Here is a 27,030-nt window from a genome sequence, read left to right as displayed (position 1 = left end):
TCTATATCAGATAACAACCAGTTGGAAACAGGCTGAGAATCTCAGATTATGCAATAGGTTTATTGAGGTGTACTCTTGGGAATCAGGTATAAGGAGAAGTTAATTGTAATACTCTTGTAACAAGTCTTCAGCCAATCACATGAGGAACTCTGAAGCTGGGATAGTGCTTTGGGGTTGTCCCATCCATATCTCAGGAATTTAACTTCCTATGATGGGTGCATCTTATTCAAGGATATGTAAGAACATGTACAGAAACATTCCCTGGAGAATAGTAAGACTTTTGGAGAGATTAAGAATTTTGCTTACAGCTTAAAATTTTGTATCCTCCTGATGAATTAAACTCGGTTTTAAAATTATGAAGTGACACTCTTTATCCCTAACATCTTTTATCTGTATTTTATTTTGCTGATGTGAATATAAGTTTAACAGCTTTCTTTTGATATTAACTTAGTTTATCTTTTAGCACCTTTTTAATTCTTTTCTATGTTTTTACGGTTCTAATAAATACCACATAGATGGCTATTTTTAAATAGAATTTGACAGTTCTTGCTTTTAAGTGGAGGGTTGAGTTCACTTAATGATTATTTTTGAACTTTTTTCTGTAATGTTTATAAATTTTTTATTTTTCCTACTTTTCTTATGCTTCTTTTTTCTTTCTTGGCCTTTTCTTAATTGATTCAAGTTTTTTTTTGTTCTTTCATTTCATTTCCCCTCCATTTTTGAAGGTAAATTCTCTATTTCTAATCTTTAAAAGATTACATTTAAAATTTTACTTTGCCTACTTAACCAAGTTTAATATATTTAACTTGCTTTAGAAAAATACAAGGAGCTGGTTTGGGTGGCATGCTGCTATAGTCCTATCTTCTCTGGATGGCTTGAATTTGGGAGTTCTAGGTCAGCCTGGGCAACATAGTGAGACCTTGTCTCTAAAAAATAATAATTATGATAAATAAAAATAAAAATATGAAATTGTACTGCATTTTTCACCTGTATTTCCACTTACAACTTACTAATGTTTTTTTCTAGTATATTAATACTAGGCATTTTACAAATTATAATATAATTATTATTTTATGTAGACAATATTTATTGTGATTTACTTAAATAATCCTTCCTCCTCTTCTTTGCCTTCTTCCCTTCTTATATCTCAGGTATTGTTGTAAGGTTATTTTCTTTTTTCTTACGGTATATCTTTGATGACAGTAGTTCTCAATCTCTGTAGTTCTACCCTCCCTTAAAAGGCATTCTGAATATAATGGCTGAAGGGCAATTTACTGGCATTTGTAGTGTGAGAAAGGAACACTAAACGTCCTAACACACACACAGGACAATCACTCCCACAAAATAATTGTTCTGGGACCATTATGCCTTTTGATGGTTTTTCTGAACATTCATGTAGATGAAAATGTTCTTGCTAAGTATCTGAGTCTAGAAACTATTTCCATTTATATAATAATAACAGTTGGTGCTCAATGAATCCCCAATAATAAAATAATAACAATAATGATTGTTGGCACAGTTTAAACTCACTAAATTCTTCACGGATGACCAAACCATGTAAACCAAGTCATTTTGTTCTTAATTTTACCACAAAGCGTTTATTTACTATTTCAGAAAATCACATCCCTAATGGCGATCTTAATCCTGGTGTTTGAGTTGCCAATGCAACACATCTGTTAGTCTAAATCTGTAGCTGTGACATTACTTGCAATTTTATGTATGTGCACACACATACATGGACATATACTTACTGAGTTTTAATGCATAACCTACAAATAAGGTTACAAAGATGCCTACCCTCTTAATACGTTTTTTCCTTAATGCAAAAGTAACACAAATTCGAGCATACATTTTATGAAAAAAAACATGATGCTAGAACTGGCAAAGATGTATCATACTTTTGCTCCTGAAATATCAAAGGAGTTCATGCTATGATCCTGGCTAATATGGGAAGTGTATCTGATATTAGTGGAGTAAAGGATAAGGCTGGATAAGGGAGAATTTATTGACATTTAACTACTCATCACATCAGTGACTTGAGACTTAATTTTTCAGATACCAGCATCTGATCCTAATATTCTGCAGGATAGCTCCTTGCAGCTTGGACACGACCATGGTCTGGGCAATTTAGATTAGAAATTAGATGAGGGGCCGTGATTATACATTGCAACTTCTTGCAGAGTGACCTTTATGCTATCTCATGCAGTCTCTCTGGCATCCTAATTGTGAAAAACGCTAATCTCTCAACGTGCTAAGGAATTAGACCCTTTCAGATGTGGCCCACTTACTTTTCTAGCCTCCCCACCCACTTTCCAACATATCCGTAGGCTCTAGGGCTTCTATCATTTGCATGTCCTTTGTCTCCACTGCTTCTTTCCTCAACCTCTCTATAAGGTTAAAATGTAACCCTAGGTTACCCAGCTCACTTTTCAAGCATGGAACTTACTTGCACTGTATTACAATTGTTAATTAATTTTTCTGTCTGTTAAGATTATTAGTGAATTGTCTTCTTTGTAGTTACTAGCAAGGTGGTGGGAAGGAGCTCAATGGGTTGTTAGCTGTTAAAGGAAAAACAGCTTTGCACATTTCAGTACCCTTCACTCTTCCATTGGAACTTCCAGTTTCTCTTTCCCGTCCAGGAGGCGGTTCGGGTCCTCAGGGGGCACACGCTCCTTCTTAGGAAGCTACGTCAACGAGCTGACGCCTCGCGCAGAGATGACGTCACACGCAGCACTTACGCTCCGCCGTCTAATCCTCCCTTCAAATCCTTCCTGGTTCTTTTTGCCGTTAGTCGGGGCAGCCTGAGCTCTGTTGGTACCAAAGGCGGCCCCTCGCCGACTCGCCTCCCCTAAAGTAAGGTGACTTGTTTTCCGGAACCACGCGCGGGTAGCCGAGGGCCCACCCCCAGGCGCTCGCCGCGGTCTCCCAGGGAACGACGCTGCGCGTAAGCCGGGGCCGGGTCGGGGTGCGCGTGCGCAGTGCTGCGCGGTGTTTGCTTGGAGCTAGAGTAACGGGAGTGGGCGTTTGATTCCCGCAGAGATGGCCCATTTCTCCATGGAGGACGAGACGATGCTGCAGGGGATGCTGAGGCAGTTGTTTCAGAGCGTGAAGGAGAAAATCACGGGTGCTCCCTCCCTGGAGTGCGCCGAGGAGATACTCTTACATCTGGAGGAAACTGATGAAAATTTTCACAAGTAAAATTGCTTTTGATGTTTTAAGCAAATCATTGATTCAGAAGAGGTCCAAGTTAATAAGCTTGGATTATTATTTGATTATTATTGTTAAAATAGTGCCCAAGTTGGAGATTCCCTCATTCTTTTATTTGCCCAATACCAAATTTATGTATCATTTATTGTCTTTCCTAAAGCTTCTGCCTCTTCTGTGTTTTTATTGTCTTAGCCAATATATCCCAATTCTGTTTTACCCCAGGCAACACAGTAACATTAATTGTAAATTTTCATGTTCTTTTAAGAACATTTCTACTGTTTCAGTGGATTTCTGTTGCTGTACAGTACCTAAAAGCAGACGTCACACGCAGCGCAGACGATCCGCAAAGTGCTTCCCCAGGATCTCTTTTCCTTTGCTATTCTGCTAGTTCGGTGACTGTACCAGTTATCTATTCTGGGCACTGCAAGGGAATACTGAAGCGAGGAGATTATTAGCTTCCTTTGGAATAGTTTAAATTCCTATATAGGTGTAAGTCACATAGGCAAATGTCTGTGACTACAGGTACAAGCATCAGAGAAGAGGTACAGAGTGCTGCGTGTGTGGGAATAGTAAAGAAAGGAAATTAAATGAGAGAGGTGCCATTTGAGGTAGATCTTGACGATCTTTAGAGATCCATGCTGATTCATACAATTTCAGTTAAGCTTCTTAGTTTGAAAGTCTACCTTCAGGTGTTGCAATTCGTTATTTATGGTATTTTTTAATTCACTGTTTGCATTTCATTTTGATCTCACACAGATGATGTTTAAAAGTTTTCTATTTGTTGCTACCATTATTGACTCTTGGATACCCTGAAAGTTTTACTTACCTTGAGCTCCTACCAGTATCATATATGGGCATCAGGGAATCTTTGGGTTCTTTAAAATTCTATGCACAAATTTGTGTATGCTTACAATTTTATGGGGGGACCATTTAAAGATTTCGCTAGATTCTCAAGGGAGTTTTCAAAATTGTGGAAGGAATTCTTAATTATACAGTTTCTAATTTATTTCATATTTCTGATTATACATACAATTTATTTCATATTTCCAGGATTTTTTGTTAATTTCCTCAATAAATCCACTACTAATACCTGTTATTAGAAGATGAGATTCTTTATTTTAGAGTACTGGAGAGCAGGTTTATAGATTAGCTATTGATTTATTACTTAAATTAAGTAGTGCAGAAAAAACAACTTTCTTGAAGACAGGTTTGATGATTAATGTTTTGTAAGCTCATTTATTTTTTATTTTTTAATTTTTTTTTATTAAATCATAGCTGTGTACATTAATGCGATCATGGGCATTAAGTTTGAGTTTTGTTTCTGGTTTTTATTTTCCATGCAGTTTAAATAATCTGTAAATTACTCAGTTTTTGCAAGGATCATATTCTGGGAATTCCATTTCATCTAAATTTTCAAACTTATTTTTATGCACGTTTTTCTAAATGTCCTTTTGCCTTTTTAGTATTTCTAGTATCTGTAGTTATGTCTCTTTTTTATTCTTGTTATTTTTGTCTTTGTACTTTTGCTCTTGATCTATCCTGCTAGAAGCTTATTAATTTTATTAGCCTTTTCAAGCAACCAGCTCTCTTTTTTTTTTTTCCCCTTTTTGTTATGTGTTTTTTTGTTTCCTCAATTTCTCCTCTTTACTTTTTTACTACTTGGGAAACTTGGGAAACCTTTTAACCTTTTGTGATGAATGCTTAGCTTATTAATTTGTAGCTTTTTTCTTTTTTAGTATAAAAATTTACAAGCTACACATTTGCTTGTAAGTATTGCTTTAGCTGTATCAGATTTAAAATTGAATCTTTGTAGTTCTTGTCAGAAGTCTAATGACTCTTGTAATACTGTAACTTACTCTTCAACTGCTCATCAGTTAGTTTAAATAAATGCTTTTTGATTGACACACATAGTTAATAGTTATAATTCATCAAACAGATTTACTTTGCCTAAAAAGTAAAAAAATTTCAGACTCAAATTATAGTTAGTAGTCTGAAAGATTAGATTTAGAGCCCTAAAGTAATTTGCTGTGATAAAAGTAAAGGTAGCCACATTCACAAGTATCAGTTGTAGTAGCCTAGGATCTGGGTCTTCAGAGAAGGGAACTCTTTTATGCAGCAAAAGAAAAGAGGAGATGCTTGTTTTGGCATCATGATAGAATCTTAAGTCTCAAAGCTGGAAGAGGTACTAAAGGTCAGTTAGTCTGAGTGCTCACATTTCATTTCTCTCGCTCTCTTTTTTTTTTGCTGACCAAACTTTCCTTGAACACTTAATGTTATTGAGTCACTTAGGTGTGTCTTACTTCCCAAAGTGCTTCATAATTAAGAAGTAGTTGTTTTGCCATCTCTACTATCAGAGCATGATTTCTTTAAATCTAACTGAGGTTGGCTTCTCATTAGCAAGAGAAATAATCTTATTAAAAGATTTATTGGGAAAAAATAGCCCTGATGTTTCTGGGCTATTAACATTTTTGCTAGAATGTGGTTTTTAAGACAATTGAGTTCATGAATGATGTAATTTCGCGTAGTAAAATAAAGTGGGGGAAAAATGCATTTATTTTTTGGCAAAACTCCAGCTATATCTAGGCCTGTGTTCTGTGGGACAGCTAACCTATCTGCTCTCCATAGTCTTCTATTTTTCTACCTTAAACTGTACACATTCTGTAAAAGATCCAAGATCTCTTCCTTTTCTTTAAAATAGCAGTAAGGATTTGAGGCCTGTGGGAGGATAGAGATAGGGAAGATATGTTGCTTTCATTATGTTTACATAATATGTATTGCATAAATTTTACCACCCACATTGGCCCCCTATAAAACAATCAGGACTGTTTTTCAACCTTGGCTGCACTAGAATGACCTGAGAAAGATACTAATGCTTGGGCTTCACTACCAGTGAATCAGAGTTTCTGGAGGGGACTTGAAAGAGGAGGAGTGGTATAGGCAGGGCCATGATGGCTTAAAACACACACACACACACACACACACACACACACACACAAAACAACTCTCTAATGCAATCAGTGTAATCTGGTTTATTGTACCCTCAGTGAATCCTCAACAATAAAAAAAAAAAAAAGAAAGAGAAAAAAAAGGTAGAGACATATTTAGAGCTGCCTGAATAACAGACTAGCGCAGACAAAATAATTATTTTAGTTATATAACATTAAAAGTCTTTGACATGAAATTTAAAGCTAGCTAATTTATAGGTTTAAGTGAATTCAAGAATGTTTTGTGGACATGGCAAATATTTTTGGATTTTGTTTGGTCCATGTACTTTAGATATTTAATGCCCTGTTAGCATAATGAGTATTTATTTATATGGGAATATTAACTAATAGTTTTTAAGCAGCTTAATAGATCGAAAATCCTTTTGTTAATTTTTGCAATATGTAAGGACTGATGGTATGATTCTAGTTAGAATATTTCAATTTATAGAGCTGAGCTGATTTCAGAACATTGTAAAGCTACCTTTATTTGTCCAAAAAGAATATTTTCTAATATGAAAGCAAAAAACAAAAAAAAAATCACTCAACTACTCAATGTAGTTGAGTTTAAAGTGCAGTGTTTGAGATCACACAGAGCATAGTTACCAGCATTTCATTGTTTTTTAAAAAATACCTATCGTTTGGGTGCGATGGCTCACGCCTATAATACCGGCACTCTGGGAGGCCAAAGTGGGTGGATTGCCCGAGCTATGGAGTTCTAGCCCAGCCTGAGGAAAAGTGAAACCATGTCTTAAAAGTAGCCAGGTATTGTGATGGGTGCCTGTAGTCCCAGCTACTTGGGAGGATGAGGCAAGAGGATCACTTGAGCCCAAGAGTTTGAGGTTGCTGTGAGCTGTGATGCTGCAGAACTCTACCCAGGGCAACAAAGTGAGACTCTGTCTCAAAAACAAAACAAAAAGAAAAAAACTTACAATGTTAATGATTGCACAGGGTGTCCCAAAAGTCGCCCCTAATGTCTCCATAGATCGGGAAAATGGGATGTTGCAACTAAATGTGCCTTTATTTACAAAATGTTTATTATAAAATTTTACAAAATACCTACATGTTGGCCTCTTCTTTGTAAAATTTTGTAATGAATATTTTGTAAATAATAGTACGTTTAGCTACAATTTCCCATTTCCCTGTGTGTGGTGACCTTAGGGGTGACTTTTGGGACACCCTATAATGCAGAGGCTCACCTTTGTAGCCTGTTATCTGATGTTATTGGTTTGATACAAAAGAAACACAATACTGTTTATTGAGTTGGTTTTTATTCTTTGTTTTGCAGAGGAATCTACCAGTGACTTTTGTTTTTGGAGACAAAGTCTCTGTCCCCTTGTTGCCCGCCTGGGCTAGAGTGCAGGGTTGGCATCATAGCTCACTGCAACCTCAAATTCCTTGGCTCAAGCTATTCTCACATCCAGCTGGGACTCACACCACAATGCTTGCCTAATTTTTCTATTTTCTGTAGAGATGGAGTCTCCTTGTGTTGCTCAAACTGGTCCTGAACTCTTGGGCTCAAGTCATCTTTCTGCCTTAGCTATGAGCCACCACACCTGGCTTCAGTGACTTTTTAGTTAGTGGACGCTGGTGTATTTAAGTGGTAACTTCAAAAGAACGTTCATTCTGTAATGTGATAAACCTGTATAGGGAAATTACCCAGAATTATATGTGTGCTTCTACTAACGTATGCATTTCTAGTAGCTGTTTATTATGAGTCACAAGCTTACTTTTTGGTTTAAAAAGTTGTAGAAGGTGTTAAATACCTATTCTACTACATAGCTTTTTATACACTAGAATATGAGTTTAATTTTGTCATTTAATAAATTTTATGATTCTGAAATATAACCTATTTTAAGAATTCCTTGCCTGATAAGGCATAACGTACACTAACATAATAAAATATTTCTTGAAAATATTAGTGATTGAAATTTTTTTGTTTGTTCATATAGCTAAAAAGGATACTTTTTTGAAATAAACTTGTACTCATTTAGACTTTTAATGTCCTTATGTTGTAATAGTATTCTCTGTCTCTGCATATTTTGATGTAAATATTCTGAACATGTCAGAAGTTTATCATGTCTCACAAAAAGAGAAGTTTATCATGGAAAAAAGTCATGAAATTTTCTTGGAAAATCTAATAAAATTTCAGAAAATGAATGAAAAAAGTGAATGTTCTTTTACTCACTTTGGTGAAATTTTTCTATGTAAATGTGAAAAATGTCATAGTCATCAGTTACTACTGATGAATGATCAAGCATATTGCTATGTATGTTAATTAATGTATACACATAATATATGCAAATATATGAATGTGTATAATTGAGCTGCTTCTGAAATATGGTGAGTTCCACATCTTTCTTTATTAGCAAACAACTGTCTTCTTAGGTGTTAATGTCTCTCTTTGAGGAATATTTTGTAAAAGATATTTTACATTTATATGTCAGTAGCATCACTGAAACTGAGTTTAATTTTTTCTTATTAACTTCTATAGTCACAAGGTTAGTCAAATATATGTATAGTATATTTAGTGAGAACAATGTCATAGCATAGGAAAACACTGTATGTGATAAACAACACTTTTTACATTAGTGGTTTATCACCATTAAGTAATGGGAAGCTGAAATTTAGCAAGGTTGTGTGTTTTGCTTAAGGTTAAACACTGAGTTTACAAGGTGGTGTAAGCTTTGATGCTTCAACTAAAGTAAATTTGATTGATAGCTTTCTAAAAGTATAACAATTACATATTTCCAAAACTATAACAAACTCAGTTATTAGAAAATTTTAAAATGAAATTCAATTAAAGTAAAAAAAAAAAAGAAAATTGTATTAATGTGATGGTCAAAGCTATGTTATTTTTATTATAGTTTTGGTCTTTTCTAGGACAATTAGAAAATTGTGAAGTCTGAAAATGTTAACACAAAACGGTCTGCTCAAAGATCTGAAAAGACCTAAATTATAGAAGAGTTGATCTAAATTAAACCTAGGAAAGATATTCTAATATAAGTTATTAAGCATTATTAGATTTTTGAGGGAGATTTTATATTTCTTTAATAGAAATTTAAACATGTGAGAGATTCACCAATATATTTAGTAGCCAGAGTTTTGCAATGCTTGAGGAGGGAAGGTGTTGAAAGGTCAACCTGCATTCTACAGGCCCTAGTTGGTGTGTGGTTATATTTTCTTTGGCTAGGTTTTAAAAAAAAAGAACATCAGAAGCATTTAACATTTGTGAGATAGCACATAAAAAACGTTTTCTAGCTTGTCTTAAAACACCGAAAGGTTAACTTCAGGCTCGTAATCCTTCAAGCCAAGTGGCTGTACCCACGTGGAAGCTTCCCTTCAGCTGGGGCGTGTCCTCTTCTGTTCACTACAGTTTCCAACCTTTCCTCTTTTACACATGGTTAGCTTTACCTTTATCTTTTGTAGCATTTTTGTTTGCAATCTCTGAAGAATAAGGACCTTTGGAAGTCTCTTTAAGACATCAAGGGCTTTTGTACAAAATAAGAAGAATACTGGGCAAAGGATTGGGAGGGTTGGCACACCTTTTGTGTGTGGGACGTAACCATACACCAAGAGAAACAAACTCTACTTAACTAAATCAAATATTTTGGCCTGGTTGCTTGTACCCTCACATTAACCTGAAATTTGCTTATTAAAAAATTCTAAAACTGATGCAGTGAGAATATTTGATTAAAAATCTATAATTACCATCCATTTTTTATTTTATAGAAGAGCTAATGGATGGTACCAATAATATCATGTTACAATACAGTCAATATCGTACTAAATTTTATGTCTAGAACTATTTCTGTAAGCCCCATTGCAACAATAATTTTCTATCCTGGGGCACCATTGTGGAAGAACAGCTTTATTTAGTATTTTATGGGTACTACCATAAATTCATATGGAAAAAGAACTTACACAGTGAATAGTTGAATGAGAATTTGAAGTCTTGGGTTACTCTTAGCTGAATAGTAGAAGAGCTCACTGAAGAAGTAACTCTGTTCATTAATTTGAGAATGAAGGCTCAAATGAATTTTCCTTTTTTTTTTTGTAGTTTTGGCCAGGGCTGGGCTTGAACCCACCACCTCCGGCATATGGGGCTGGCGCCCTACTCCTTTGAGCCACAGGCGCCGCCCTTAAATGAATTTTCCAGTGGTAGGTGAGTCAGTAGAGCATCCTAGGAACATAGGTGGTCTGGCAATCCTCACAGGATAAAGAGTTTTACTATCCCTGGAAAGTTTTCTTTTCTTACAAGATTCTTTTGAAATGAACAGTAACCTCTTCAGATTTAACCCTGGGTCCTTAGGCTCATTTAGTTTGGAAGATGAACCCATACCTTGAAGCACTTGTAGTTTTCTGGGAGATATTTCTGTGGTCATAGGTAAAAGTGATCTCACTAGAAAAAAGTATGTGGTTAATCAAGTTCCCAAAGAATAGACTTAAAATTCTTCCAGCATATTTGCAATTTACAGTTTATACTAAATAATGTGAATTTTTTTGCATGTCTTTTAGAATGGTATTTTTTAAACTTTATTGAATACATTTTGTTTGTGGGCTTGTATTATATTTTCTCAGTGCCTCAATTATGGAAATATTATTTGTGTTGCTTGCAAATTGGGCTTTCTAAAAAACACACACAGAAATGTTACATTTCTCAGTCAAATATTCATTTTTCCTAATTGGTTGATGTTTGGCACAGAGGTAGGGCTGATAAAACGAAGGTGTAAGGATAATTCTGCATTTCCGTAATAGGTTTTGATGGTGGGATGTAGAATCTTCTGGGAGACTCTTCCTCTGATTTCAGAGAAATTTCAGAGGTGTGGAGGAAAACTGGTGTGGCTGACTGACTAACTTCGGGCAGGATTACCAAGAGGGTCTTGATAAAGTTTAGGAACCTCCAAACTCCTCTTGCTCTCCCTTCTTTCACATTCGTTTTTTCCCTTTTCCCATGTCATGAGAGGTTGGATGCAAGGTTTCAGTGGTTGACTGAAAGAATTATCTCTTCTAGGACCTTTTTCATTTTTAAAGATATTTCAGAGAAAGCAATGATACTTTTATGGTATTGAAATTTCAGATATTTTGATTCTTGACTCAGAGGGTTGCTGGTTGTGCCAGGATGTTGTGATAGAGAACATAATACCCTTTAGGCTCCTCAGAGCTCAGTATGCACAGTTGCCAGCTCCTTCTCTGAGCCAGCCGTGTGTTTTTGGAGGCAGTTCTGGGGACCGTCAAATGTTATGAAATTAAGAACATCTTTAAAGGATTCTCTTGAAACCTTAATGTTTGATTTTCTTTTCTTGCCTCTGTAAGTTTTCATCATTTTATATAGGATGAGCAAAAATTTGGTTCATAATTAGATATACATAAGTAAAAAAATAAGGTAACATTTAATATGGATAAAAGTTTGTTTATTGAGGCATTATGTGCATGGATTGGGATGAGAAAAATGGCTCTACCTTTGAACGAAATAATGAAGTCGGTGATTTGTGACCACTAATATGGCTGCAGGATTCAGGCTGAATGTGAGAGGGAAGAGACTAAAAGTGAAAATGTTGAAATGATTGTTACAGTACTCTCTGTCTAAGGTGATGAGGATTTGTAGTGATTGCTAGAAAGAAAAAAAAACAAAGTGATGAAACCAAGGAATATGCAGGAAGCATTAAGAAGTATTGGTGACTGGGTGGATATGATTGACTGTGTGGGTGTGGGGTGCAGAAGATGGAGACATTAAAGAGCATTCCATGGTGTCAGACTTATAAGTTTTGAATAATAATGTTAGTGACAAAAAAAAGTATGGTAGGTAGTTGGGAAGATATTTCTTTTTAACTCTACACTTTCCATTTCCTTCTTTTTGTCTCCCTCTCTTTTATTTTTCTTTCTGGGGAATATAAGAAGAATAAGAGGCAACTTATTGGAGTAATTATAGCATAATTTTAACTGAAAGTTGTTAATAGGTGTTAAATGAATAAGGAACTAGCCACTAAAACAAATATTTAGGAAAGATAAGCAAGTTCAACATAACAGCAGCTGACATAGGAAATGAAGTGATAAACCCTTCCCCAAAGCTATATTTCAATCTATGTGCAAGGTAATGCAGATGATACACAAGTGGGTTTACCCTGTAGTTAAGCCTACAAAGGGTATAAAAATCTGGTTTTGGAGGTGGTCAGCAACAAAGCAGGGGATATTTCAAATTGTATAACATACCAGACAGATTATTTTGAGTGCTGATAGAGACTAACAAAGTACTTTTGGGACCTAGGAAATAAAACATTATTAGGAAAGACTTTATCAGAAGGTAGCATTTTATGTTATGAGAAATAATCCAACTGAAGGAGTGGTTGTAAAACAAGATAAATGGGTAACATAATATAATCAAAGTTATTGGGAATAGAAAGTTTTGCACATGTGCAGGGGTAGTAATTGGACATACACTCACCAGATGGCCAAAGGGAGTACTTTGAAGGTGACCACAGTGATATTTGGCAATGAGGTATGTATGTAGCAATTTTTCTAGGATGAGTTTGTGAACTCAATTGTCTGAGCTTGTAAGTATGGTAGGGTAAATTGGGATCTAAAAGCGATTTAAATGCCAATGGCAAAATGTGTCTTAAATTTACTAATAATGCTAATTACAGGAAAGTATTATTTATATGGAATTTAGGTCAGTCACTACTTTCAAAGTATATACTAAACTCTTATGATGGAGCTTAACTTTTCCTATTTATTCTTTCATAATCATTGTATTCTAGTTTGGGTTTTAATCATCAATTATTTCTTGAATAATTATGAAAATCTTTAAGTAATTCTCCTACCCTTCATCATCACATGTCAAAGATAGGAATATAAAAAAGAAATGTGAAGAAACTCCTATCTCACTAAAATTTGGGCTTTAATATAAAAAAGATTATATATAATATAAAAAAGATTGGGAATATAAAAAGAAATGTGAGGAAACTCCTATCTCACTGAAATTTGCCCTTCCATGCCAAATGAAGATCTTTGCCAAGTGTCTCAGAAAAATAAAAAGGCAAAACAAAATTGTAGATTAGCTTGATGATTTGCGACAAATAGCTAATGTAATTCTAGTTTAAGGTAAGAAATCTTAACATGTTAACAAACCTTTCTGTGCTAACATTTTTTCTGGATATGTTTAATAAGTAAGTTCATGATATTTATTGCATTTATTTTTTAAATATTTGTTTCAGCTATGAATTTGTGAAATACCTTAGACAGCATATATGCAATACACTGGGGTCTATGATTGAAGAAGAAATGGAAAAGTGCACGTCTGATCAGAATCAGGGTGAGGAATCTGGCTATGACACAGTTGTACAGCATGTTACTAAAAGAACCCAGGAATCTAAAGAGTGAGTATGCTCACAGTAATATTTTAAAGTAACTTTTCTTTCCACAGGACTTCTTTTTTTATTATTTCAAATTAATATGAGGGTACAAAGGTTTAGGTTACATGTTTTCAATTCTAAGGTAAAGTTCAAGTTGTAATTGAGCCCTTTAACCAGGGGCCTGCTGAACATGCTCACACTGTACACATTAGGTGAGGTCCCGCCAATTGCCCTCTCTCCTCCCCCATCTCCTCTTCCCTCTTCCTTGCTAGACTGTTTGTGTTTTATCTTTTGTTCCACAGGACTTCTTATTTTATTTATTTATTTTTTTATTGTTGGGGATTCATTGCGGGTACAATAAGCCAGGTTACACTGATTGCAGTTGTTAGGTAAAGTCCCTCTTGCAATCATGTCTTGCCCCCATAAAGTGTGACACACACCAAGGCCCCACCCCCCTCCCTCCGTCCCTCTTTCTGCTTCCCCCCCCATAACCTCAATTGTCATTAATTGTCCTCATATCAAAATTGAGTACATAGGATTCATGCTTCTCCATTCTTGTGATGCTTTACTAAGAATAATGTCTTCCACTTCCATCCAGGTTAATACGAAGGATGTAAAGTCTCCATTTTTTTTTCTTTTTTTTTTTTTATTGTTGGGGATTCATTGAGGGTACAATAAGCCAGTTACACTGATTGCAAATTGTTAGGTAAAGTCCCTCTTGCAATCATGTCTTGCCCCCATAAAGTGTGACACACACTAAGGCCCCACCCTCCTCCCTCCATCCCTCTTTCTGCTTCCCCCCCCATAACCTTAATTGTCATTAATTGTCCTCATATCAAGATTGAGTACATAGGATTCATGCTTCTCCATTCTTGTGATGCTTTACTAAAAATAATGTCTTCCACTTCCATCCAGGTTAATACGAAGGATGTAAAGTCTCCATTTTTTTTAATAGCTGAATAGTATTCCATGGTATACATATACCACAGCTTGTTAATCCATTCCTGGGTTGGTGGACATTTAGGCTGTTTCCACATTTTGGCGATTGTAAATTGAGCTGCAATAAATAGTCTAGTACAAGTGTCCTTATGATAAAAGGATTTTTTTCCTTTTGGGTAGATGCCCAGTAATGGGATTGCAGGATCAAATGGGAGGTCTAGCTTGAGTGCTTTGAGGTTTCTCCATACTTCCTTCCAGAAAGGTTGTACTAGTTTGCAGTCCCACCAGCAGTGTAAAAGTGTTCCCTTCTCTCCACATCCACGCCAGCATCTGCAGTTTTGAGATTTTGTGATGTGGGCCATTCTCATTGGGGTTAGAGGATATCTCAGGGTTGTTTTCATTTGCATTTCTCTAATATATAGAGATGATGAACATTTTTTCATGTGTTTGTTAGCCATTTGTCTGTCATCTTTAGAGTAGGTTCTATTCATGTCTCTTGCCCATTGATATATGGGATTGTTGGCTTTTTTTCATGTGGATTAATTTGAGTTCTCTATAGATCCTAGTTATCAAGCTTTTGTCTGATTGAAAATATGCAAATATCCTTTCCCATTGTGTAGGTTGTCTCTTTGCTTTGGTTATTGTCTCCTTAGCTGTACAGAAGCTTTTCAGTTTAATGAAGTCCCATTTGTTTATTTTTGTTGTTGTTGCAATTGCCATGGCAGTCTTCTTCATGAAGTCTTTCCCCAGGCCAATGGGAAATAAAGGGAATCCAAATGGGAGCAGAGGAGGTCAAACTCTCCCTCTTTGCTGATGACATGATCTTATACTTAGAGAACCCCAAAGACTCAACCACAAGACTCCTAGAAGTCATCAAAAAATACAGTAATGTTTCAGGATATAAAATTCAATGTCCACAAGTCAGTAGCCTTTGTATACACCAATAACAGTCAAGATGAGACGCTAATTAAGGACACAACTCCCTTCACCATAGTTTCAAAGAAAATGAAATACCTAGGAATATACCTAATGAAGGAGGTGAAGGACCTCTATAAAGAAAATTATGAAATCCTCAGAAAGGAAATAGCAGAGGATATTAACAAATGGAAGAACATACCATGCTCATGGATGGGAAGAATCAACATTGTTAAAATGTCTATACTTTCACAGGACTTCTTGATGGCCTCCCTAATTCATGCTCCCATCAGTCTGTTTCTTTCACAGCAGTCAGAATGATTCCTTAAAGCAGTGAGTCAGATAGTGACACTCTGCCAGTTAGATCTCTTCAAAGGCTTCTCATCTCACTCAGAATAAAATCCAGCATTCTTTTTTGTAGTCAGTAAGGCCCACTGTGAGCCTTCTGCCTCCCACTCCCCCCTCCACTGTGCAGCCACGTTGATCTTGCTTGCTGTTTTTCAAACACGCTAAGCAAGACTCTCTGAGGGATTTGTACTCATGTTGTTACTACTACCGAGAATGCCCTTTTCCTAAATATTTGTGTGAGTGGCTTCTTCACTTTATGGGGGGTCTCAGTTTAATGTCTCCATATCAGACATTGTTCTCTGTGTAAAACAATAGCTTTTCCCTGTTTCTTTCTTTCTCTTACCTTATTTTAGTTTTCTTCTTAGCTCTTTTGTCACTGATATTAACAAGGATGCTTGCTTTCTTCCTGCTTGTTTTCAGTATGTCCATACTTGAATGAATGTGTGTGATACAAACATAGATCCTTTTATCTTTTCTTCTGTTTCTGTATCCTAATGTCCAGAAAAATGCTTGGTATATCTTAGATGCTTAATTGACATTTTTTTTTTTTTTTTTTTTTTGTAGAGACAGAGTCTCACTTTATGGCTCTCGGTAGAGTGCTGTGGCCTCACACATCTCACAGCAACCTCCAACTCCTGGGCTTAAGCAATTCTCTTGCCTCAGCCTCCCAAGTAGCTGAAACTACAGGTGCCCACCACAACACCCGGCTATTTTTGCAGTTTGGCCGGGGCCGGGTTTGAACCCGCCACCCTCGGTATATGGGGCTGGCGCCTCACCGACTGAGCCACAGGCGCCGTCCTTAATTGGCATTTTTTGAATTAATTAATTAAAGTGCCTCTTGACAATGTAACTAATTTTATTTTACTGATATTTGAAGAAATTCTGGCTTTAGCAATAAATCATTTTCTCTTACTACTTGTATACTTGTAACACATTTAATGAATAAGTAGCATATGTTAGGTGTTAGATTCTGGGATTATAAAGATGAATAATGTGTCTAATACCCACCAATATAGCCTAATGGAGAGTTTGTGACATTATTCTGAAATAGAAACTTGAAATACATAGTTTCAATACAGTATGGTAAGTGACATTGTCTATGCAAAAGGCCACATGAAAACACAGAGGAAGAATATATTAGATATGGATTAAACAGCTATAGCAAAGTGACACCAAAATATAGTAACTCAAAGAAGGCATTTTTTTCTCTTTTATGTAACAGTTTGGAAATATGTGAATACAGGAGTGGTAGGTGGTTCTGCTCAATGAGTTCATCTAGGAACGCAGGTTCCTCTTCTTTTGTCATCCATTCCTAGGGTGAGGGCTTGCAAACATTTTTCTGTTTAAGGTCATAAAATAAATATTTTAGGCTTTGGTAACTATTTTAGTATGAAAAAAGGCATATTTGATACATAACTGAAAGAATGTGTTCCAATGAAACTTTATTTACAAAAACAGGTGAAAGGTTTGTTTAGGCACATAGGATATATTTTGTCAATGGGGAGTCCAGGGGATTGCTTTCATCTGCTTTCAATTTGTGTGGTTGAACCAGCCATAGTATTTAAACTACTATGTTTCAACCTGGCCAAGGGATTAGAGAATGAGGGGCAAGATTCCTTATTCACTCACTTTCTGTTGGCTGAAACATGGTCATGTGCCTACATCTACCTGGAGTGGAGCCTGGAAAATTTAATATATGGCTGATAGCCGTGTATCATACTAAAATCCTCAAAGAAGGGTTCTAATACTGTATGGAATGGGGAGGGGAGATGATGGATCCTGGGGACAAATAACAAACTCTCTCACAGGGGCCATTCAACTTAGTCTGATAGACTAAAAGAAGTAAGTTACTTATGAGCTCAGTTTTTATTAAAGTAACATTAACTTTGCAGAACTTGAAGTTGGGTATTGATGCTTGAAAATGCCTTAGAAATAATTTGTTCTAAGCCCTCTTTTTTACAGACCTAGTGAGGCAAATTAAGTGTCTTGTGCATAGTCATACAATTGTTTGGTATATTGGAAATCAGTGAGGAGCTTATATTTCTTTGCTCCCTTTTAAGTGTCTGGTGACCTGTAACAATTCCTATATTGTTTTTTTGTACAGTCAGGTGTATTCTTGACCCCTTGAATTCCAGTATAAATTCCTATGGGCAGGAATTATGTTATATAATAGTTCTGACCTTAAACCCTTTAACAGTGTTTTCCACATGTTTTGTTAATTGTTTGCCTGCTTTTCTGGCCTGATGGAGGATGAGAAACAGTATAGTTTGTGGATGATTTGATGCTTTGAAAACCATTTCTCTTGACTACAGAGGTCATGAGGCTGAAAATCGGCCAGGTGAATGGAAATTGAGTGGATACCATGGATGGAGCTATTTAGGTTCTTGAACAGCACAGCATGGCAACTCTCAAATACAGTTTAATGCAAAATACAGTTTAGTATTAGCAGATTAGCTGCTTTGATATTTTTCACTTTAATTCTCTTTCAGTGTTTGGTATATGATTGAAGGGCTATTCCCGACACCCTCAGCGTGAAATGTGACATCACAGTAGAGTTAGGAAGGGCAGGATGGGCAACTCAAGGGGTTTTCTAGTTTCTCCTTAATTTGTGCTTTATTAGTGTAGCTCCCTTCTTTAGTTTAGATGCTTCCAATCATTAGGGTAACTAACATATTTGTGTTGTCTATTGTTAAAAATTACTTTCTGAAGTTAAATGGCAATAATCTTTTTTTTGAGACAGAGTCTTACTATGTCACCCTCGGTAGAGTGCCATGCTGTCACAGCTCACAGCAACCTCAAATTCTTGGGCTCAAGCGATTCTCTTGCCTCAACCTCCCAGGGAGTAGCTGGGACTATAGGCATCCGCCACAATGCCCAGCTATTTTTTTTGTTGCAGTTGTCATTGTTATTTAGGTGGCGCCAGCTGGGTTTGAACCCGCCAGGCTCAGTGTATGTGGCTGGCTCCGTAACAACTGAGATATAGGCGCTAAGCCAGCAATAATCTTTTATTGTAAAAAAATTTTACATAATTTTTATTCATAGTGAAACCTTTTACATTTGTATTCTCTAGATTTACTTTTGGTGATTATTTGTACATACAAAATTTGTTTTGTTTAGTCTAGTCTCTGTACTTGGACATAGTTGATGACTCTAGGTTCTATGCTGGGCTATCATAGTTGCTTCCTTTTGGAATTTGAAGGCAGATGTTGAAGCTTATAATATACACTCAGTCTTCACATAATGTGTGGATAATAGGTTTTTGGAAACTGCAACTTTAAGCAAAATTACATATATGAAACCAGCTCTAATTGATATAAATAAGAGTTAAGTTCCTATGGCATATTTCTGGTCAAAAAAAAAAATCACCAAACTTCTAAATAAAAATCAAATACTTCTAATGTTAAATGTTAAAATAAATGTCAGCCATACATACACAAATAAACACAAGTAAGGTGATTATTAATATTTCCAAGTTATTCCAGTTCTTGGTCCTGGGTGGCTGGAAACTCCCAGAAGCAAAGGGTACAAGGTGGGAACCAGCCTTGGCCTGGACGTCATCCCATTGCAGGATACACTTACAGATATACTCACTCACTTTGGAACCATTTAAACATATCAGTTCACCTCACAAGACATAGCTTTGAGAGATGGGAAGAAACCAGAGTACTTGGAAAAAAACCCATGCAGATGTGGAGAGAATGTACACACTCCACACAGACCATGGCCATGGTCAAGAAACAATTTCTATTTTTTCTCATCACATTATAAAGAAAAGATGCTGAATTATATGAAGTTATTCAAGGGCCTGTCATTTTTCCAGTAAAATAGACATTTGAATATATAGGTGAGCTTGTATAACTTACCATATTTTAAAGCACTGAATCTTATTTTTAACTACTTAAACTTCTTTTTTAAATTACTTTGGATGTTGTCTCTTCCCCTTTAGGACAACTGATTGTATTATTTAAATAGATATGTATTACGGGCAGCGTCTGTGGCTCAAAGGAGTAGGGAGCTGACCCCATATATCGGAGGTGGTGTGTTCAAACCTGGCCCCGGCCAAGAATTGCAAAAAAAAATACTAAATAGATATGTCTTACTTGAACAAAATGATAGTGTGTAGCTATTTGTAAATTTAGCAAGTTCAAACCACTAATATATGTCAAATAAAAGTCATAAAGATTAAGATTTCTTATTTTTCGGTTTGAAGGAAAAAAAATTCCCAAATGGAGTCATCTTCATCTTTGGATAATATTATAATTCTTAACAGTCTATTTCTAGCAGCATTATTACACTTACTCTAAAAGGAACATTAAAATACTTTATTAGTCAGATAATGAAAGTATTTTAATTGTAAGAGCAGAGTTTTATATGCTGCTCTTAGGAAATTACTTTTTAATCTCTGGGTAAGCTGTTTGATTTTCCTGTGTTTTAGTTCATCCATATGTATAAATTAATACAGTAATAATTACTTCAAAAGGTTTTTAAATTTTTAATGAATGTTTATCTTTTACTTTCTGAACTATGGATGAAAGATTTGAAGTTATATGGAGTATTATTTTCTTTTAATTTTTTCATGATTCTCCAGAAATTTCCTCAGGGCTAATGTGGCAACACTAACTACATCTATTAATAGCATTTTTACTGTAACAATTACTGAATGTTTTCCTAATTAAACATTTTGATGTTTATTTTTTAAATAGATATTTGCATATGGATGTTTGTAAATAGATGTTTGCATATGTAAACTTTCATTTGTAGGATCTATCATAGAAAGCATTGCTGAAAATATACATAGTACTTACATTGTTAATTGATGCGGTTTTTATTTGCTACCTCTTAGAGCTTTTCATACTCTTTATTTTAAGACTTCTTGGACTATGAAGGAATCTACTTAATAGTATCTGTATTCTATTTTATACCTGTTTTTCCTTAGCTTTTTCAAAATGGCAGTGACTGCTATTGAGTTCTTGTTCATTTAACTATTGATATTGCACTATTTTCTTTAATTTACCTTTTAAAATTATTAGTCTTTTCTCTCTCTGTGATCATTTTGTTGTTTCTTATAGAATTATTCACACTGCTCTTTTCAGAAAGGTCTGTTGGAAACCTCTACTTTTGTTATTTTTGTCTTTTCTCGTAATTTCTGATACTTTAAAAATATATAAATACATGTATTATATAAAATGTATTTATAATTATATTATATATTTTGTTTAATATTATATATTAGATGTATGAATATATTCTAAATTATATAGAAATTACATGTTAACAATATATATTTTATAATTTCTATTTTAGATCTGAGTCTACTATGTCTATCCAAATTTGCCAGTGTGTTTATTTTTTATTGCTCCTATAAGAAAGAGTACCTGTCTTTCCATTGATTTATGCAGTTACAATGACTCATTAACTAGAAATATGAAGAAAGGGATGTTTCTATGCTTATTTCTCTAATTTATTTTCATTATTATAAATATAATAAGAATATGTATAATGCTTTGTATTTACAATGCACGTTCAGATATTTATTATCACTTATTTTTGGCTACAGTCATATATATATATATATATATATATATATATATAATAGATTACTAGATTGTATTTTGCTTTTAAGAGACGAGATCTCATTCTGTTGTCCAGTTTGGAGTGCAGTGGCACAATCATAGTTTACTGCAGCCTCAAACTCCTGGGGTGTGATCCTCTTGCCACAGCCTTCCAAGTATCTGCGTTGATACATGTGAGCTACTGTGCTCAGTTTGTATATCTCATTTCATAGTTGTGAAAACTGAGACTTATTTATGATGACAGTGCTGTGGCTACAGTAGTCAGGGTTCCATTTCAGGTTTTATGATTCCACATTTAGCACTCATTCATTATGTTTTTAAAATCTTTTTTGCCTTTTTTGTTTTAAATATAGAAATTTCAGTGTTCTAAGTCATGTATTTCTCATTTATAAAGAACTGGATTCGATTATTTTTGTTCTATCTCTAAAATTCTATTCTTAGAGCTTTTAGGGATCTCAGTTTAGTGTTATGGATACTTAAGAATTTGAACTTAAAAAATGGAGAAATTTGTTGTAAGTTCTTTTAGAGATTTTTAGACCTGTAGAACCAAAAAAGATTTTAGATGTTATCAAATTCAAACCCCTACCAATTTCAGGAATCATTTTTCTAGCATTCTGATAATGGGTTCTTTAGCCTCTGGTTTGAAAGGATCCACTGATAACTGAACTCTTACTTAGTCTTGTATGTACAAAGCAGGTCTCAGTGTGGCTCCGGTGCCCGTAGATAAAGTGTGGGCAAGGGAGAGGAAAGGAAAGAAACTAAAGGAAGCAAGTGTGAAGAAAAAGATAAAAAATAAAACAAGGGATTAAAGTGAAGTATAAAATACCCTAGCATTTTAATATTAACAGTTGACTTTGTTGCCAGCACCCAGAATCTATACAATTAGAACATTTTGCCTTAGACTTTTAAGATTTTTGGGCAGCGCCTGTGGCTCAAAGGAGTAGGGCACTGGCCCCATATGCTGGAGGTGGTGGGTTCAAACTCAGCCAAAGCCAAAAACTGCAAAAAAAAAAAAAAAAAAGATTTTCCTGGCTTGGTCCATGTAACCATGAAAAAAACCAGGAAATAGCAGACTTTCTGGATTCCTTATTAATTTTTTTGCTATCTTATTAATTCTGTTGTATTATTTTTTAAGAAAAATTGACTTTAGTCTTTTCTTTTTAGCATTGTGTTCATATAGGAACTTTCCTTTTTATAGAAAAATAATCAGACAATTTAAAATGATTGGCTGTTTTAATTTCTATTGGTAGTTTTTCTCTTATTAAGACTGTTTTATATTTAAAGGTACAAAGAAATGATGCATTCCCTGAAGAGCCTTATGATGGTCGTGGTGGACTCTATGATTAATAAATTTGAGGAAGATGAGATACGATGTCAAGAGAGGCAGAAAAAAATACAAAAGGAGAAAAGCAGTAGTTATTGCACAGACAATTGCTCTGACAGTGATTCATCATTCAATCAGGTGTGTTTAGTTTATCACTTATGTCTTGAAATGGTGTTTAATAATCACTAACTTGAATAAATTTTCTTAGCCATATGTTTCCCTGCTTTCTAATTTTAAGATTCATAAGCAAAATAAACAATAAAATAAAATAACCTCTGGGAAATAACATAGAATTATATGTTCCGTGAATGATTCCATTATATCTGGGAAAATTCTTAATGAAATAAAGAGATTAATACATTTTAGAATTTAAAAAAATAAATATTGAACCAAATCTGCTTACGCTGTAGTTAAAACATCTTATTCACAATTAATTCTTTTTTTTTTTTTTTTTTTTTGAGATAGAGTCTGGCTCTGTTGTACCAGTTAAAGTGCAGTGGTATAATAGCTTACTGCAATTTCAAATTCCTGGGCTTAAGCAATCCTCCTGCCTCAGCCTCTAGAGTAGCTGAGAGTAAAGGTGTATACCACCATGCAGGGCTGATTTTTTCTGCTTTTAGTAGAGATAGGATCTTGCCCTTGCTGAAGCTGATCTCAAACTCTTGACCTCAAGCAATCCTCCTGCCTCAGCCTCCCAGAATGCTAGGATTACAGGCTTGTGCCATGATGCCTAACCCATCCTTATTAAAATATATTTAAATTATAGGTGATATACGAGGATAAAACATTTATATATACTCTGAAGATGAAGGTTGAATTGTTAGTTTTAATGTAAACTTTTTTGTGTGTCAAGAGATATGAGGCCTTTAATTTTCTCTAAATAGGTTATGGGAATCCTTGACATTTGTCCACACCAGAACTGAGAAAAAGGTCAGTGGCTAGATTGCCCCTAATAGAAAACAATGAAAACTGGCTAGACTAGAGCCAAGAACTTGTAGGCAGAGACCCAGGCCAAATGGAGCCTGTTCTCAGCATTATTCTTACCTGATATTTTTAGTGAAACATTTTTTTTTTACGAATTAGCTATACAATAGGAGCATAACTACAAAATAGATCCTGATTACAGACCAAACCAAAAGAGACTTGAGGAGTTTGGGAAAAAAATACATATTGGTCACAGTTGGGATTGTATGATTGAGAGAAAAATAGTTTCAGAATTATTCAAAGCAGAATTTAAAAGTTTCTGTGGTTAGTTACCTTTGTATCATATAGCAGGAAAGATTGTATAGAGTTGTGAACTTTATATTTATAGTTGAGATTCATTGCCTGATGCAGTGGTTCTCAGCCTTCCTAATGCCGTGACCCTTTAATACAGTTCCTCAGGTTGTGGTGACCCCCAACCATAAAATTATTTTTGTTGCTACTTTATAACTGTAATTTTGCTACTGTTATGAATCGTAATGTACATATCTGATATGCAGGATGGTCTTAGGTGACCCCTATGAGAGGGTCATTTGACCCCAAAGAGTTGCGACCCACAGATTGAGAACTGCTGGCCTGATATGATGGAGGATGTGCCACAGATTGTGAATTTTCTTCATTCTCTAGGCCTGTAGTCATTTCTTGGTGATGGACTATTTGGGAGAAGGTGGGCTAGGGCTATAGAGATTTTAGTTTAATTTAATTTAGTTAGATGGCTTGTTTAGTAAGTTTACTGAGCTGCTTTTTCAGATCAGAGACTTTCTAGAAGTAAAAAGGCCTAGAAAAAAAAACAACTTTAGCATTCTGATGGCTCACAAGATTATATGCTATTACTTATTTGATGAATCACCTGTATACATTGAAATTGAAACACAAGACAAAATTAGAACATTGTTAATTTGTTGTAGGAAGTATAAGTATTCTGACCTAAATAGGATTGATCAAGTAGCTAGAAGTTAAGAGGTTACTAATTCCCAAATAGTAAATTATTTCTTTTCTTTCTTTTTTTTTTTTGGTGGGGCAATTCATTTTATTTTCGTCTAAGTATAAGGACTACGTTTTTTTTTTTTTACATATACATGTGTTAATTAGGTTTCCATTTTTTTTGCCTTCACAAAATTAAAAAGACTTGAAATTTAATAACAATAACAATGTTTAAGATAAGGATTAGAAACAAAAACCTTGTAAAGAACGAATGAACATAAATACATTCAGAAAAGGAATCAGACAATTGCTACATTGAAATATTAAACGATAATAATAATAATAATCATGCAAAGAAAGTAACATTCACATGGAGAAGTATGAATACTATGTATTCAATTTTGATTTGAAGACAATTAATGACAATTAATGACATGGTGGGGCATGGGGGAAAGGGGAGAGCAGACAGAGAAGGAGGGAAGGAGTGAAGGAAAGGAAAAGAAGAAAAAAAAAGAACAAGAAAAGAAAAGAAAATAGTGACTAATTTTCACATAAATTGGTTTTAATTTTGACCTAAATATATTATTAAACATTAATTTTTTTATATTCTTTTTTTTAATTGTTAAATCATAGCTGTGTACATTTGTGCAATCAAGGGGTACAATGTGCTGGTTTCATATACAATCTGAAATATTCTCATCAAACTGTTCAATGTAGCCTTCATTGCATTTTCTTAGTTATTGTATGTAGACATTTGTATTCTGCATTTAGTAGGTTTCGCCTGTACCCATTCTAAGATGCACTGTAAGTGTGGACCCACCCATTATCCTCCCTCCACCCTAACCTCCTCCTTCCCTTCCCCTCTCTTGGCCCTTTCCCCATATTCTTGTGCTATAGTTGGGTTATAACCTTCATATGAAAGCTATAAATTAGCTTCATAGTAGGGCTGATTACATTAGATACTTTTTCTTCCATTCTTGAGATACTTTGCTAAGAAGAAAATGTTCCAGCTCCATCCATGTAAACATGAAAGAGGTAAAGTTTTCATCTTTCTTGAAGGCTGCATAATATACCATGGTGTACATGTACCACCATTTGCTAGTCCATTTGTGGGTCAGTGGGCACTTGGGCTTCTTCCATGACTTAGCAATTATGAATTGGGCTGCAGTAAACATTCTGGTACAGATGTCTTTGTTATATTGTGATTTTTGGTCTTCTGGGTAAAGGAATTATAGGATTGAATGGCAGGTCTATTTTAGATCTCTAAGCATTCTCCAAACATCCTTTCAAAAGGAGTGTGCATTCCCACCAGCAGTGCTGAACTGTGCCCTTTTCTCCACATCCATGCCAACATCTCTGATTTTGGGATTTTGTGATGTGGGCTACTCTTAGGGGTTAGGTGATAACTCAAAATAGTTTTGATTTGCATTTCTCTGATGATTAAGGTTGATGAGCTTTTTTTCATGTGTTTGTAGATCGTGCGTCTGTCTTCGTTAGAGAATTTTCATTTCAAGTCCCTTGCCCACCCTGAGATAGGATCACGTGTTCTTTTCTTGCTAATACGTTTGAGTTCTCTGTGGATTCTCGTTATTAAACCTTTATCGGAGGTATAACCTGCAAATATTTTCTCCCATTCTGAGGGCTGTCTGCTTGCTTTACTTACTATGTTCTTGGCTGTGCAGAAGCTTTTTAGTTTGATCAGGTCCCAGTAATGTACTTTTGATACTGCTTCGATTGCCTGGGGAGACCTCCTCATAAAATATTCACCCAGGCCGATTCCTTCAAGAATTTTTCCTGCACTTTCTTCAAGTATTTTTATAGTTTCATGTCTTAAGTTTAAATCTTTAATCCAGTGAGAGTCTATCTTAGTTAATGGTGAAAGGTGTGGGTCCAGTTTCAGTCTTTTACAGATCGCCAGCCAGTTCACCCAGCACCATTTGTTAAATAGGGAATCTTTTCCCCACTGAATGTTTTTAATTGGTTTGTCAAAGATCAAATTAACAGTAAGTAGCTGGATTCATCTCTTGGTTCTCTATTCTGTTCCATACATCTACTTCTCTGTTTTTGTGCCAATACTATGCTGTTTTGATCACTATCAAGTTGTAGTACAGTCTCAGGTCTGGTAGTGTGATTCCTCCTGCTTTGTTTTTATTTCTGAATAATGTTTTGGCTATTCGAGGTTTTTTCTGATTTCATATAAAACGAAGTATTATTTTTTCAAGATCTTTAAAATATAACAATGGAGCTTTGATAGGAATTGCATTAAAATTGTATATTGCTTTGGGTAGTATAGACATTTTAACAATGTTGATTCTTCCCAGCCATGAGCATGGTATGTTTTTCCATTTGTTAACATCTTCGGCTATTTCTTTTCTTAAAGTTTCATAGTTCTCTTTATAGAGATCTTTCACGTCCTTTGTTAGATAAACTCCCAAATATTTCATCTTCTTTGGCACTACTGCGAAAGGAATAGAGTCCTTGACTGT

The 27,030-nt window shown here is 35.1% G+C and overlaps 1 protein-coding gene across 1 annotated transcript in view; it reads left to right on the top strand.

The window, feature by feature from the left end:
* Positions 1–2,967: 2,967 nt before the first annotated feature.
* TBC1D32 (TBC1 domain family member 32) overlaps positions 2,968–27,030 on the top strand; it is a 270,218-nt gene continuing 246,155 nt past the window's right edge. Inside the window, exons 1-3 of the mRNA XM_053592345.1 lie at positions 2,968–3,194; positions 13,403–13,564; positions 22,600–22,777. Of these exons, the coding sequence (XP_053448320.1) occupies positions 3,040–3,194; positions 13,403–13,564; positions 22,600–22,777 (495 nt within the window). The 5' untranslated portion in view covers positions 2,968–3,039. The remainder of the gene's footprint in view (positions 3,195–13,402; positions 13,565–22,599; positions 22,778–27,030) is intronic.

The sequence above is a fragment of the Nycticebus coucang genome, chromosome 5 (assembly GCF_027406575.1).
Source record: "Nycticebus coucang isolate mNycCou1 chromosome 5, mNycCou1.pri, whole genome shotgun sequence".
In the NCBI taxonomy this organism is placed as follows: Eukaryota; Metazoa; Chordata; class Mammalia; order Primates; family Lorisidae; genus Nycticebus; species Nycticebus coucang.
The sequence above is the reverse complement of the archived record's forward strand: the minus strand, read 5'-3'. Positions and strand labels throughout refer to the sequence as shown.